This window comes from Hirundo rustica, chromosome 3 (genome assembly GCF_015227805.2).
Source record: "Hirundo rustica isolate bHirRus1 chromosome 3, bHirRus1.pri.v3, whole genome shotgun sequence".
In the NCBI taxonomy this organism is placed as follows: Eukaryota; Metazoa; Chordata; class Aves; order Passeriformes; family Hirundinidae; genus Hirundo; species Hirundo rustica.
In genome coordinates, this window is record NC_053452.1 from 15,017,088 (window position 1) to 15,031,861 (window position 14,774).

Consider the following 14,774-nt stretch of genomic DNA (forward strand, 5'->3'; position numbering starts at 1 on the left):
TGCTGGAAAATAATCTCCAATATGGGGAGTAGCTGCCCCTCAGAAAAAACACAGATCTTCAAATCATGTCAGCAGATGTCTGTGTACTTAAATGATATGCCTAATAAATGTGTAACAAAACGTATAAACAGAAATGGAAAAAACTGACTTGCCACATTCTATCAGTGTGATTCATATTCTGGAGTAGTTTACTCAAAAAATCATCTCACTGAAAAGTGGTAAAAATAAAGAATTCATAAATGTTCCTCAAGCTACTGAAATGTAATGTGGCTTAAAGTGCATTTATCAGTTCATTGTCAATGCATATCAACTCATCTCATCTTGAGTATATATCTCATCTTAAGCAAAAAGTCAATATACACCAATTTAAGACAGCTCTCTTCTACAGTCACTTTCCTGTTCTTCATGCCAGGATTTGGGAAGGAAGGGGGCAGGGAATGTACTGGGTCTAATTCAGTCCTTAAGATCTTCTGATTAATACAAGTTGAAACCTGAATTTTACATGCATTCTAAAATTGGGTGTTGAATAATGTAACTCCGCTTCTTTTGGATTTTGTGGGATTTCCTCCACTTCCTTCCTTCTGGTGACTTTCTTTCCATAGCTTGCATTTATAATTTCTTTATAAACTTAACTCCCAAGAAGTTATCATTTTATGACTTAACTTCTTGCTACACACAAATCAGATTTCAGATCAGGCAAATCTTAGGTGCAAGTTTAAATTGAAGATTTCAGTCAAATCCGTGCTGAAAATCAGACCAAATTCAATTGACGTGCACTATGATTATGAAAAATTATTATTTGATTCTGGGCAGTGCAGCTTCAAATACTAATGGTACAGATTTATTTTCTTATTATAATATGTCAGTGGCTCATGTACATTTCTGGAGGTTAAACAAACCTACCAAGCAAGAACAAATAAAACCCAACCAACCCAAACAACAACAAAAACAAACAAACAAACAAAAAACCTAATCGAACAACAAAAACTTCTCAAAATCCTCAGTTGGGATTGAATATCCAGCACTTATATTATTTGTACTATAGTCTTCATTTCAGACTTTCTTAAGTGCTGTTTCCCATGATTCATGTGAGGCAGTAAATCCTGTAATAATCGTGCTTGTGGGACTGCTGAAAGCAAAGTTTATTCTTACATCCAAAGCAAACAGATCTATAAATGAATTAAATAAATGCATAGCAATTGTTTACATTTGAAGTTCCTGCCCTTTCACTGCTTCATGAGAAATGTGACTCACAAGTGCCATTAAGAGATTTTAGGGCATACTTTAATTCTTTAAAATTGTTGATGGACATGAGCAGGAATGTAGAATAATTTCAGGAAGCAAAACACGCCTGGTGACCAAGATTACATTTTATTTTTAAAGTAGAATTATAAATAATCAGACTAATCCATCTTATGATTTGCCTATAATCAAGATAGATTAAATTTATGCAACATCCCTGTCACTGTTGAAAACTAACCATAATACCTATTAACTTTAAGACATTGAACTATTACCGTAAATACCTGTGAAGATCTGTGGAGTCTGTAGTCTGACCCAGATAGGTGCTACCTTCCCAGAGAGAGAGATCTCACTAGAGACAGCCCTCCAGGAGTCTCGGGCAGCCTCGGCAAGGCACAGCCAGGGGCTGCAAGAGATTCAGCTCTTAGCAGTGGTTTCAGCTCTTAGCAGTGATTTCAGCTCTGCCTTGTGAGGTTATCCCAGGCCGGCTTGAGGGACAGAGAGACAGAATTGCCATGTAGCAGTTCCACAGGACAGCTTTTATTGTCCTGCGAAGGGTGGCCAGGGATGGCATCTCCATCCTGAGCCAGGTAAGCTCTAGGGTATTTCTGGGGGAAAGCAGGGGTGGTAACAAATGGGGAAGAACCAATGGGTTTGGGAAGGTATATCAAAGCATTATGGTTACCTTCTTCTGACCTGGGAGAGAACTGCCTCATCTAGGTCCTCCCTCCCGGGGGGGGGTTGAGATGAGCCCTCACATTCCATTCCCTCCAGGGCAAGGGCCTGGGAGGCTCATGCACCTCCACAAATATTGAATGCAGGCTTATGGATTGGCAAACTGAATTTTAACTGAAATTTGAAACAGAATCAAAGTTTGCTTTTTTTCTGTTATTCTGATGCATACAATAATAGTTTATGGTAGGAGAAGTACCAATAACACTGGCAATGCTTTAGTTTGTCTTAATGATGATAAGATCTTGTTATTGAAATTACTAGAGATATGCCTCTGCCTAAATTAACGTGCAAACAAGACCCTGTGCCAAAGTAAAAAATAGGGATTTTATGTAGCTGTAAATGTGATATAGAGGGAAATAGAAAGAAATAGTAAAAATGGGGGGGGATGCACACTCAATTCTAACTAGGCCCTGGCTTCCATAACCTAATCCCTATCATCCTGTACAGTTTTACTCTATTCCTCCAAAGCCACATGTCTTTGTTTCCACCTTCTGAAAGCTTCTTTTTTCACTCTGAGTTTGCTCAGCAGCTCCTTATCCATCCGTGGAGGCCTGCTGGCATTTTTGCCCAACTGCCTCCTTGTCAGGATGCATCGTGTCTGAGCTTGGAGAAAGTGATCCTTGAATACCAGCCAGCATCCTTGGGCCCCTCTGCCCTCCAGGGCTCTTTCCCATTGGACTCCACTGAGTAGTGCCTTGAAGAGGCCAAAGTCTGCTCTCCTGGAGTCCAGGACAGTGAGTTTGCTGTGTGCCCTCCTTGCTGTCCTGAGTCTCATCCCCTTCCGCCTCATGTTCGCATTATGCATGTTGGCGTGTTTTACCCATGAAGAATAAAATTCACTTTACCATTTCAGGATGCTTTTTGGATTCTTTTCTCTAGCCCAGACCAAACATACTGGAAATCAAATGAATTTTCACTAGATTTCCTTCAAATTTTTTTGATAACTGAATGAATATACCTGGTATAGGAAAAAAAAAAAAAAATTGCTTTTCTGATACTTTCTTGTTGCCATTTGCAACATATTTCCCTAGCTGTGAAGCAGAAGAGATTCTTCTGTTAATGAATAAGTAGCTCAAATAAACTGTGGTTTTGGTTTTTTTTTCTTTAAACTAAGTTTGGTGTCTTGCAACCTTTTTCTCCTAGCCTTCAAATCCAATGCAGAATGGTTCGCTCCTATAGTAGAATGGTGGTGACATTTCTCAAGGAACTTTACTAATTTCCTTGACTTTCATATTAGCTGGATCAGCAAGTATTAGATTTATTTCCCATTCTTTGCTCTCTTCCAGACTCTCAGCCGCAGTAAGCATCCACTCTAAACTACTGACTTCACCTTTTCTTGTCCGGTACTGAGGTGGAGGGGGCAGGGAGATGTAAGGAATGAGAACATATTTTTGAATTATAATCAACCAGGCCCCATTCATTAGTAATTCTGTCAATGCACTCAGATTTTGAAAGATAAAAGAAAGAGGGAAGAGATGCTGTCTTTTAATATCCTTCTGCTGAAAGAAGTTTTGACCAATTATTCTTGTTTTCACCTTAGAATCCCATTCTGTTTCCTATAAGACTTAGTCTGAGTGCTTTCTTACCTAAAAAGAAGATCATTGGTAGGATGAAGTTCCTGAGACCATACTTCATTAACATTTAAGGGTTAGGTAAAGAGAAATATTCATAAGATATTCTCCTCTGGTCCATCATTCTTGCTAGGTGTCTAGCAGTGCTATCAACTGCTGTATCCTGGGTTTCCTCTCAGTACTCCTGAACTGTACATCCTGAATTTCTGGGAAGGACCACAGCTTCATAGCTGCCTGATATGTGTCCTGTCTTGGCCATGGCCTGCATGCTGCATACAGTCCTCATCACAGCTATTATATTGTGTTTAACACAGAAGTCGTATTTAGAATTTATATCTTTCTCTGATTTTTCAACGTTTCCTAATAAACAGATTTTTTCACAGGCACCAAAAGCAACTAAAATAGGCCACATGAGGTAATCAGAGAGATCAGAACAGTTGCAGTAGCTGCACTTAAAATCTTCATATTTAACTGATCAGGAGAGAGATGAGATTTAGAAATATGATTTAGTATCTTATACAGAGTTTTAGGAAAAAATAAATTGCTGATATAATAAATATGATTGGAGAGTCTCATTAAGACATACCTAAGGGAAATGTTTGTCTGTTGTGCTCTTAACAGTACTGCAAACTCTGCAGAAAAAAAGAATTAGGGAAAAAAAAAAAAAAAAAAAAAAAAAAAAAAAAAAAAAAAAAAAAAAAAAAAAAAAAAACACAAACCCAAACTAAATGAAAAACAACCATGAAGCAGCTGTAAAGGTGTTTGCTCACAGTATTTCTAGTAACACAGTAGGAATAGGTTTAATAACTGTTTTCTGAGACTTAAGTATTCTTTATATTTTTTTAAACTTTTTACCATATGCAAGGATTACCATACAAATGATTTTTTTGCTAAACCACCATTCATCCTTTGAAAACCACCATTACATAGTGAAATCAGGGAGGAAATTTACTCCTTTTGTCAACCTCCAATTGTGTTGGGCAGCATAAAGCAGAATGTATCAGCACCTGTTCATAGGTAGGTAGCATTTAAGGGCTGAGTCACTGAAATTTTGAACTAAAGTTAGTTTCAGCTTGAATACCAGAAATCATTTCTGGAGTATATAATTAGAGCTTAACTATAATCAACATCTCACTGTAAGTAGTGCTTTTTTACACGTGTTGTTGTTACAGGTTCTTTTTTTTTATTTCAGAGGTACTCTTCTACATATTGCTTCCCACACCTTTTTAACCTTTTAAGAACAGCCAGATGTACATGTTACTATTTCAACAGATATTAATAGTTTTCATACTTGGGAGGATGGGTTTATATTGCATTTTAAGGAATACTATTTCAGTGATTTGCAGCTTCCCTGGCTGATCTGCATCTTTCTCAGGGGCAAAATAAAACTTAACCAATGTTCAGCAAAGTGGTACAGTACAATAGACTGCTCTGTATTTCCCAATATATTTCCCATTTTGCTCGCATATGTGTTGTCGTTGACTTATATTGTCAACTCATCCCTTCAAGGACTTCTCACTAATCAGTTGTCCTTTAAGTTAATAATTCTTGATGAAAAAGATAACTTCGTTAGTTTTTCTCAAACTACATTTTCAATACAGAAAGAAGTTTCAGAATGTTAAATTTCACTGTGTTCTCAGGTGAAATGCTGCAGAATCAAAGCAGCTATAGGTCATTACAGGACACTTAAACTTATGTCCAGCTTATGGAGATAAGAAATGATACTTGTTTTTAGAATCTTTCTTATTCTGATAAAAATACAAAAATTATTTCCTACTTTGAGTCTTAAAAAACTTTGCACAGAAGCTCCTTGTTTCCTGGAAGGCATTATGGCTCTTTTCAAAGAAGTGAATCTTATCTGGTTCTAGGTGCTGTTATGAAAAGATGGAAGTTTAAGGATGGTTCTTACTCCAGAGACGTTACAATTTAAAGTTATAGTTTCATCTCTTTCTTGAGCATCCTGTGCTCTTCTAAATCTGCTACTTCCTCATCATATCTGTTGTCTCTAGGTTATTTTGTTAAAGAAGATATGTCCCATTCTTTCCTCTTTTAAAATTTGACAAATCTGTCTTGAGAATGACATTACATTATCTTTATAGGGAAATTTATTAACCCTTTTTGTGCTGGCTACATCAGATATTTGCATGCTCCATTAGCTTCCCTTTCTTCCTCTATGGAAAGTGATGTCCCTCCACATTCATGAGCAGAAACATCTGAATGGATTGGAACACACTTGTGATTTGACAAAACAATTCCTTTTAATCTGCCTATAATTCCTAGAGAAAGTAGAATTGAAGTCTGTCAAAGGAGAAATGCATCACAGTTCCCAGTTTCTGTGGCAGCTTCTGCCATTGTTATGAGGGCCAACTTGAGACATTTTCAGCAAACCCCTGCAATAAACTAGGAAAAAAAGATCACCCTGCCCTAAACCTCACCAAGGTGAAACCGCATGTGTTACCTCTGTCTCAGCTCTGGGTGCACTGTGAATCCAAAGGTGCTAATGGAACCATTGTTTGTTTTCTGTAGACCTATGCTCTGTGAATTTGAGTTCTGCATTTTGTTGTAGGATCCTTAAAAGGCTCTGTAATTTTTGCTGTATTTTGGAATATTTTTATATTACCTTATTTTACTTGGATTTTTCTTTTTTTATCTATGTTTACAAAGCAAGTAGCGAGTAAAATTTGCATTGTCTATCAGAGATACATAAAAGGTAATTTGGATATCACCAGCAGTGTGGTTGCCTGTCACGTTTTTCTACCCACAGTCATTAGATGCCATGACTGCAATAAGGTTTCAGAGGACTTCTTACACAGAGTATTTCATGGGGTCTCATTTTTTTTTTACCTGGGAAGGTAAAAAGTTCATTTCTTTAAGAAGCTGTTGACATCAATTCAAAATAATACTTAAGCTCTCTTCAGGGTAATCCTTTATGACATGGAGAAGAAAAATTTCCTGCTTTAATCTATCACTTTACTATAATTCACAGTCACCAGTTTCCCTTATCATTCACCTTTCTAAGCCTTCTGTGCTTGCAAATCTTCCACTTAGAACACAAACTAGTGGCTATACTAGTAGAGATTTATCTGTCTTTTCCTGCGAGCTGAAAGTAATCAAGATATGGTAGATTTTTAATTTTTTTAATAGAAGGAGTTCTAAGATTCTTTTTTAATATCTTGAAAATATTAATGTCTTTGTCCAGCAGAAGACAGCACTGTTCACACATTGGAGCTTGCTGTTGGAGGCTGCAGCTGAGTTAACTTGTGTGGGTGCACAAGTGGGTGCTGCCGGAGCATGGGTTTAGAGTGTTTGGTCCTAAATTAGACTGTACATCAACAGATGGCAGCAAGCAACAATAGCAGTAAGAAACACTGCGAGGACAAGTACAATTTATATTTACAGCATCTCTAATATTTTTAATGACAAAAAGATCTGTTGTCTGTTAGCCATCCTTCCTGATACCCTAGGATGCTTCCTAAAAAGCCTCTCCTGGTTTGACAGGCCATTAACAGGTTGTCCTTGTTTCATGCACCTGATTAATCAAATCAAATCTGAAAATTACATGCCTAAGGTCAAACCTATAGCAAGCATTCCGTACAAGTGACAAGTTCTGCTTCTAGAAGCTGAGAAGCAACAACAAATTTTTAGAGTTAGCAAACCATAATCGTCTTATCAGTTTTAAACAGATGGAAGTTTGTAAGAAAAAGTATCTTGTTTTAGCATGCATATTTCTTTCTTGGAAGTTCACTTTTACATCTATGTGATTATTCAAGTGACATAGAAAACATTTCTTATAATACATAAAAGGGAAAACTGACCACATCCTCACTCTTTAAACATGCTTATAAAGATGCAAAAATGCTATGCAAACCTTTGTTTTATCTCTTCTGATAGTAAGGAGACTGTTTGTGGTACCCAGCTCTCATAAAGTTCATGTCTCAAGTCTCACATGGGAGTTGGACCTCCTGAGACCTTTATCCCAAACTGTTTTTACTAACGATCCAAATTCTTTAGATATACATTCTATCAATGTTGTTGCAGTTAACCTACAGTTAACCTACAGAACTGACCAAAAAAAAAAAAGGTTCTACAGGAGTCCATTACTAAAGAGAAGCCTAAATTTTAGGCTGTTCCCAAATAAGAGAATGATCTTTTTCTGACCTGCCTTTGTTTGCTTAAAATGCACATTTTAGTATGTATGCTGTGTAAAGTGTGAAATTCTTCTTATGCACAACTCCTACCACAGTGGAAGAATTTTTGGTAATCAGTGTTATCTTCTGGAATCTGTTTCAGGCTAACACTGGAGATGGTGAATCATGTTCACTTTGTATATATATGTATGCTAAATTCATCATGGTAATTTCAATTCTTCAGTATTTTGTCTTTACTAATATACTTTCAAGGCTATGCTCACCAGATATCAGTGTTGCATGATATGACTGGTCCTTATAATAATTTTTTTGACTTATATAATATTTTGATTTATATTTTGTTTGCTTTTGTACCCACATAGAGTGATAAAGAATCACTTCTGTGAAGATCTACATGAAGATTTTTTTTCCAAGTGATTTTACTTAGAAATAAAATTAAAGTTGGTTGGCATAAGTATGCTCTGTGATTGTATGTAGTAATTTTTTTTCTGTTTATTCAAATTGTGTTACTCATTATTTAAAAAAAAAATACCACCAAAAAAAGATTCTTTGATGATGATCATATTTTCCTTGTTCAGACACTTCATAAAGAAAACTCTATTTTAGGTTCAATTTTGTTTATTCAATTTTTAAACTTAAATGGAAAAGATATTTCTGGTTTCCTGAAGGTCTGCATACATCTTCTTTCCCTCTCATTGTAATATGCACACAATTTGAGATAAGTGTCAGAGGAATTGATTTTCCCTCCAGGATACATCACTTCCTTCTTAATGATTGCCTGCCTGGAAGTTGATGAGAGCATTTTCCTTCTGCACTAAAAGAAAATAAGACTTATTCAAAGCCCACTGGAAGTGGTGAAAGTCTTTTAAAACACTGTTCTTTGGGCCCAAACCAAAGACTCAGATGTGCCTCCCAGGTTGCAATCTATCCATGCAACTTTTAATGCTTTGAAATACGAGGGAGCAAAGGTTATTTTTGTTGTTGAACAATGAGGATGTTTCTGAAAATAACTATGAACTGCATTCCTCCTGTACCTGTAAGTTCAGCAAGGTGATTTTGGCAGGGATTTCTCATGCAGTGTTGTGCATAAAGGTTTCTTAGATCATTAGCTTCCTGACTACATTGCAATTGAAATACTGAAGTGTATCTATGATTCTATAGCTAGAATACCTACAGATAAAATACCTCTGCTTCACTTACAGCTGTTTGCCAGGAGCTAATGTGACATGTAGATGAATGAGTAAAAAAGCAAGTACCAAATCAAATATCTTGAAAATCATGCATTTTATTGTCTTTACAGGGACGATATCTGTGAACACATTACGTACTCCATACACTGCACCAGGGGAAAGTGAAATCCTTGACTTGGATGATGACTTGTATCTTGGAGGCTTACCAGAAAATAAAGCAGGCTTGGTCTTCCCAACAGAAGTGTGGACAGCACTCCTCAATTATGGATACGTTGGCTGCATTAGAGATTTATTTATTGATGGTCAAAGCAAAGATATTCGACAGATGGCTGAAATTCAAAGCACAGCTGGAGTAAAACCCTCATGCTCAAGAGAAACTGCAAAGCCTTGCCTTAGCAACCCCTGTAAAAACAATGGTGTGTGCAGGGATGGGGTGGAACAGATATGTGTGTGATTGCTCTGGCACAGGGTACCTTGGCAGATCATGTGAAAGAGGTAGGTTCCATGAGATGACTGCACTTCTACTTTTATAGATTCATATTAAAAAAAAAAAAAAAAAAAGCAATACCATAAAATAAACAAATCCTGTACAATGATTAAAAAATGGTAAACTACCAATAACTGTCCTCAGGCAAAAAAAATCCTTGATTTCACTTGATGTGAGGTGGAGCCCTACTCTAGACTCAAAGCAGTAATTTTAGAGGGAGCATCTTAGGGGAGACACTAACATGCATGAAGAAGTATCAGGTGCTATGGCAGAGAGTCAGTACTGCTGAATATCTCCTAGAAAATGTCTCTTTTTGTGTCTCATCATACATTGCTGAGTTCTGAAAAGCTTTGTGAAAACAAATATTATTGCATTACTATGATGCCTTGGAGTGGCTACCTAGAACAGAGGCTAGACAAAGTTAAGAGAATAAACTGTTAAAAGCCTTCAATAGATATATTTTGGGCAGCCAAAAGCCTCCCAGAGGCTACACCCAAGATGGACAATGGTCATGAGTTTTTCAGACAAATGTAAGTTTTGTCCATGTACATATCAGGGGTTAATTCTCCAGCTACAGCTTCAGGTAATGAAGTCATATTCCTCCAGTTTGCTCCTTCCCAATTAACTTTCGTTTATACTTTTCAGGGCCTGAGGCTGTAGGGTGTCTTTGGGTTCCAGGCCCAGCGGAATTGTTTTGTCTGACCAAAATTTGAAGACAGTAGTTAACACTTTATATGAAGTTTAGAGTTATGCACTAATGCAGCACAGGATTTGAAAAATATAAAGGCTAAAATCTTAAAGCATCAGCTAAATGTCACATTCCAGTTACAGACTGAGGTCTTATTCTCTGCCTATTTATGTCAATATTAGTATATAATTAAATTTACTTTTGAATTCCACAGTGTCACTTAAATGCATGGCCGGAACTTCACACTTCATGAGTCAAAGAAGAGTCAGTAGGAATTAATATTTTTTATTTCTTTCTTTTTGAAAAGATCCAAATACCCAAGGAAACTGTCTGTAGTTATCTAAAATATCTGAGTAGTCCTCTTACCTAGAAAAGGTAATAGTGAAGTTCACAAACTCCTTTTATTTAATTGAAAGGTGGATAGTGGCCAAGAAGGCAGATGTTGAGGTTAGTTAATAGATAGAAAACCCTGTTATTTCAAATTGCAGTCTACTAATAAAGATTTTAATGTAAGTAGGCAACGATAAAAATAATTTTATTTAATATGTTAGGTTTTAATTTTTATTCTTTTAAGAATAGAAAGTGTTTCAATGCCAGGAGTTGTATTTTTTTTTATCTCACAGTTGACACAGTATTTTCTTCAGGTTTGTCTTCAACCTGAAAACTAAACCAAAAGTTTATTGACTGAAAATGTAAGTTATTTTCATCTGGTTTGATTAATCTTTCCAATTAGGCAGCAAACCAAAAATGTGCTCTTTAGGAAAAAAAAAACCCTCCAATGAACGTTTCAAGTTCTATGTCAGTAAGATACGTGCAGTTATGTAGTATGGATACCACCATATTATCAGCATTTGGAAGTAGGTCCTCATATTCTTCTGTGGGCTTTCTCTGTCTTATTTTTGGATTATTTATGCCTTTGGCTCATGGCCGGCTGTTCGGAGCTCTCCAGACTGCTGCTCCGGGTGGAGTGGAGCCGGCAGAGGGATAACGGCGCTGCCTGACGCAGCCCTCGCTAAAACATGGATGGTTGTACCACCCTGTGGCCAAACTCCCCTATTACACAGGGGCTCAAGCAAGAACCAGATTTGCATTTTTTCTTATTTCCACCGAAAAGCCAGGAAACGTGTGCCTTAGAGACATAAACACAGGAAGATCTGCAAAGAAAGTACGCTTTATCGCAACACATTCTCATACACATATTGGACAGGTGGTCATGTTTTATAGAGAAACCTTTGCCTTTTTTTATTTCCCCTGCCTTATTTTCAAGCATTGTCCAGCTTAAGGCTTCATTTTCCCAGTGCATTCCCCTGGTGGGAATTGTGGTATTGGAGTGGTGGTATTGGCTCCTCCACAACAACTTTTTCTTCTTGTCCAACAGAATATGTGTGGCACTTAAGCAGTATAAGATCATTTCCTGCTCCTGGGTTTCCGTCTCTAGAGGGAACTGCTCTGAAAGGAGATGCCTTCTCAGTAATACTCATATCCCAAGTGGTCATGCATTAATAAGATTTATAGCTTTTGGGATTCTGAAAGTGTCGTGCTGGCCATCTTACCACACATCTTACCTGCGTGTAGGAACTGATAAACTTTTTCTATTTGGTGATATAAGCAGCACATTTACAATTGTTCAAACTAATTTTAATAAAAGGGGAACACGCTCATTTCAGCCAAACAAAACAGTTTCAAAAAGAAAAGAAAGCTTTAGAATATAGTACTGGAGATTAAACAACTAGGATATTTAACATTAAGTAATTAAGGTGTCTTCAATTAGGGGGAAAAAAAAGAAGTGTGGAGCTACTTTTTATTGCCATTTGTGGGGTTTTTTTCATATTATTTCACCTGAAATAGGAGTGCTGATATACATACATGGATGTTTAGTGTACAATACAGAACCTGAAATCATTTCAGCTCATTAGTGCACAAAACCCCTGGAACATCACTGTGGTCTATTTTAATTTGTGTATACTTGAAATTATAGATGTATACACATATATATTTATATCTGCATCCATTTTATCCTGGTGCAAGTTATACTTGATTCTATTCTTGATTTTCAGTAAGGTTTAAACATCAGCATTATCTGTAGATTGGCTTTAGTAGCTTATGAAAAATCTAGCAGATGGATGGATCGATGTCACAGCAATACAGTTTGATGCCCTCCTCTTACTTTGTGGATCACTGAGTGAGTGGCTGCCTCTTTGCAAGGCCTTTTGCAGGTGTTATACTTTTGACTAGATGGCCAGGAAACAATAGTAAAATCATCAAACAGGGGTAAGAAAGAGTAAGCATGCAAACAAAGGTTTATGAAGGTGACATTTTCTGAAAAGAAAATCTGTTTAAAATAGAGCACGTATAGATGTCCCATGTTGTGCATGCACAGACCCCTACATACACATATGCACATTAAAGAAATGTGGCTTTCATTCCTTGTGTTATACCTGGATGCCTCAACATTTTAAATTAAGAATAATAGAGGTGGTATGAGGGTAGATGGCATGAAGAATCAGTTGTCTAAATATTCACTATAATTCCATTGCTCTCTTAAACTAACTAATTGCTCCCGTGTGTTAAAGTAGTAACAAACTTACAGTGTGGCTTAGGACCTCAGTCATGAAATAATACCAGTGTAGGACTTGGGAGGAATAATTTCAGCTTCTATTTACATATTATGCAGTAATAATCATATACAGAGAAGTTTTTTCTATCAGATTGATGGAAACTTCCCTATAAGTCTCCCAGGCTGCAGATTTGGTTCCAGGTGGACTGAAGAAGATGCCATGGAGAAAACACAAAATACCTGGGAAGAGAAAAAATGCTCAAATTTGACTCAGTAGCAGCCAGTATATTTGAATACTCACACAATTTCTAGGAGTATAATCATATATGTCAGGAAGCATTTTCAGGGCACAACATTGTTGCTTTATTGGTACTGGTAAATAAAACAGGATCAGAGAGCAAACCTGCCATACTTTATTATTGATGATCCAGATTGCTCATACATATCTTGGAATGACTCTGGTCTGTATAGTCTGTCATTTCTGGGCAAAGTTTATGTGGGATTTTAGTGACAGCAGTCACAGAGGGTGATTTCATGCTTTAAAAATGGCTCTGGGGGATGCAATACAGTCCTCATATTATTGCAGACACACTGAAAACTGAAAAAGTGGAAAAAAAAATTAATAATTTTGTCTTTGGACTTCACAGGCACCACAAGGGGTCCAGAGGAAACAAGATCCTGTTTTATTTATTAAAATATGTGCAATAGACATTCGGACTCACCAAGAATCGTGCTTCTAAACAACTCCGACTTGTCTCTAAAACTTTTGAGAAATAATTAAATTCAAATGCCTCATCCATACTTGTTTCAATTTAGTTAAAATAAGCTGGGAATTGAAAGAATAGCATCTATTCAGGAAATTCTACTTTAGTCTAAAATATCCAGTTCAGCATTTCTGAGGGTAGGAGCAGATGTAGGGAAACTTTCCATAAGAGTTGGTGCCTCAGTCTCTTGAGCAATTTAGATAATTCCAGCTCAGCTGGAAATAAGGTCCTGAATCTCTTCTCATGTCAGTACTGATCTGTGCATCCTTGGGTTTAGACACAGAGATGACTGAGGTGCTGTGTGTGTGTATATGTAGGAAAGTAACGATCTAGCTGTGAAGATTTTAATAAGAAACAATTTGAAGAAAAAATCATTTAGAGGCAAACTGAACTCTTCAGTGGGGTTGTTTTAGAGTTTGGTTCATTTGTGTTTTGGTCGGCTGTTTTTTATCACAGGAGCAGGAAAAGCTTGAATTGTCAGGTTTATAGAATTGTCAATTAATGAATGCATAAAAACATTTTAATATAAATCCCTGTATTATATAATGCCATTTATTTCTTAATAACTCTACTGCATGCACTTACCTGCTGCAACATAAAAAAAAAATTATCAATGATTGTTTTGTGAAGCTTTTCTGTTTTCTTTTCAGCATTATGATTCCAACAGTGAAGCTGGAATCTATTACTCTTTTCCTTCTTTCTTTAAATGAATATCACATCCTGAACTAAACTTATAGTCTATTACCGTTTGATCTGATAATTAGGAGAAAGCTGAATAAGAGAAAAAATACATTCTGCCAGCACTTATGTGGGAATATTTAGCAGTGTAGGTTCCATGTAAAGATGAGACACCTCTTTTGGAATTATTTGTTGCAAGACAAAAAAAAAAAAAAAAAGGGAAAAAAAGGGGGGGGGCCTTATAAATTTGTGCTTGGTTCTGCTTTGTTTGGGTTTGGGGGATTTTTTTTGTTTATTTTTGATTTGTTTGTTGTTTTCCCTTTGACTTTGCATTTTTGATTTGTTTTCTTTTCTGGTTTTGGTTTTGCTTGGGTTTTTTTTTTTTTTTTTTTTTTTTTTTTTTGCAGTTTGAAGGGGGGGTTTCCTCTCCCCTATGATACTTTCATATTTAGAAAGCCTGTGCCTTGGAAAGGACATACTGACATACTAAAAGGAGCTAGTTGACATGAGGGGGCTTCCTCATTGCCCAGAGCTTTTAAGTCGTTTGCCCTCCTGTTTAGTATCTTTGGTCTGCTCTTCGAACACCTGTTCCCAAAATACTGGCACCAGTATGCCTTCGGAGGATTGAGTATCTAACCATATCAGGTTTGCTCACCATGATGTTACTCACAGGCCAATCTCCAATTAAATTAAGTCTCCAGTTAAGTTCCTTCT

General features: G+C 36.7%; 1 protein-coding gene across 1 annotated transcript in view; it reads left to right on the top strand.

The window, feature by feature from the left end:
* NRXN1 (neurexin 1) overlaps nucleotides 1–14,774 on the top strand; it is a 698,461-nt gene that overhangs the window by 266,262 nt on the left and 417,425 nt on the right. The window contains 4 exon segments of the mRNA XM_058420099.1: nucleotides 814–833; nucleotides 1,743–1,832; nucleotides 8,997–9,316; nucleotides 9,318–9,381. Coding sequence (XP_058276082.1) covers nucleotides 814–833; nucleotides 1,743–1,832; nucleotides 8,997–9,316; nucleotides 9,318–9,381 — 494 coding nt within the window.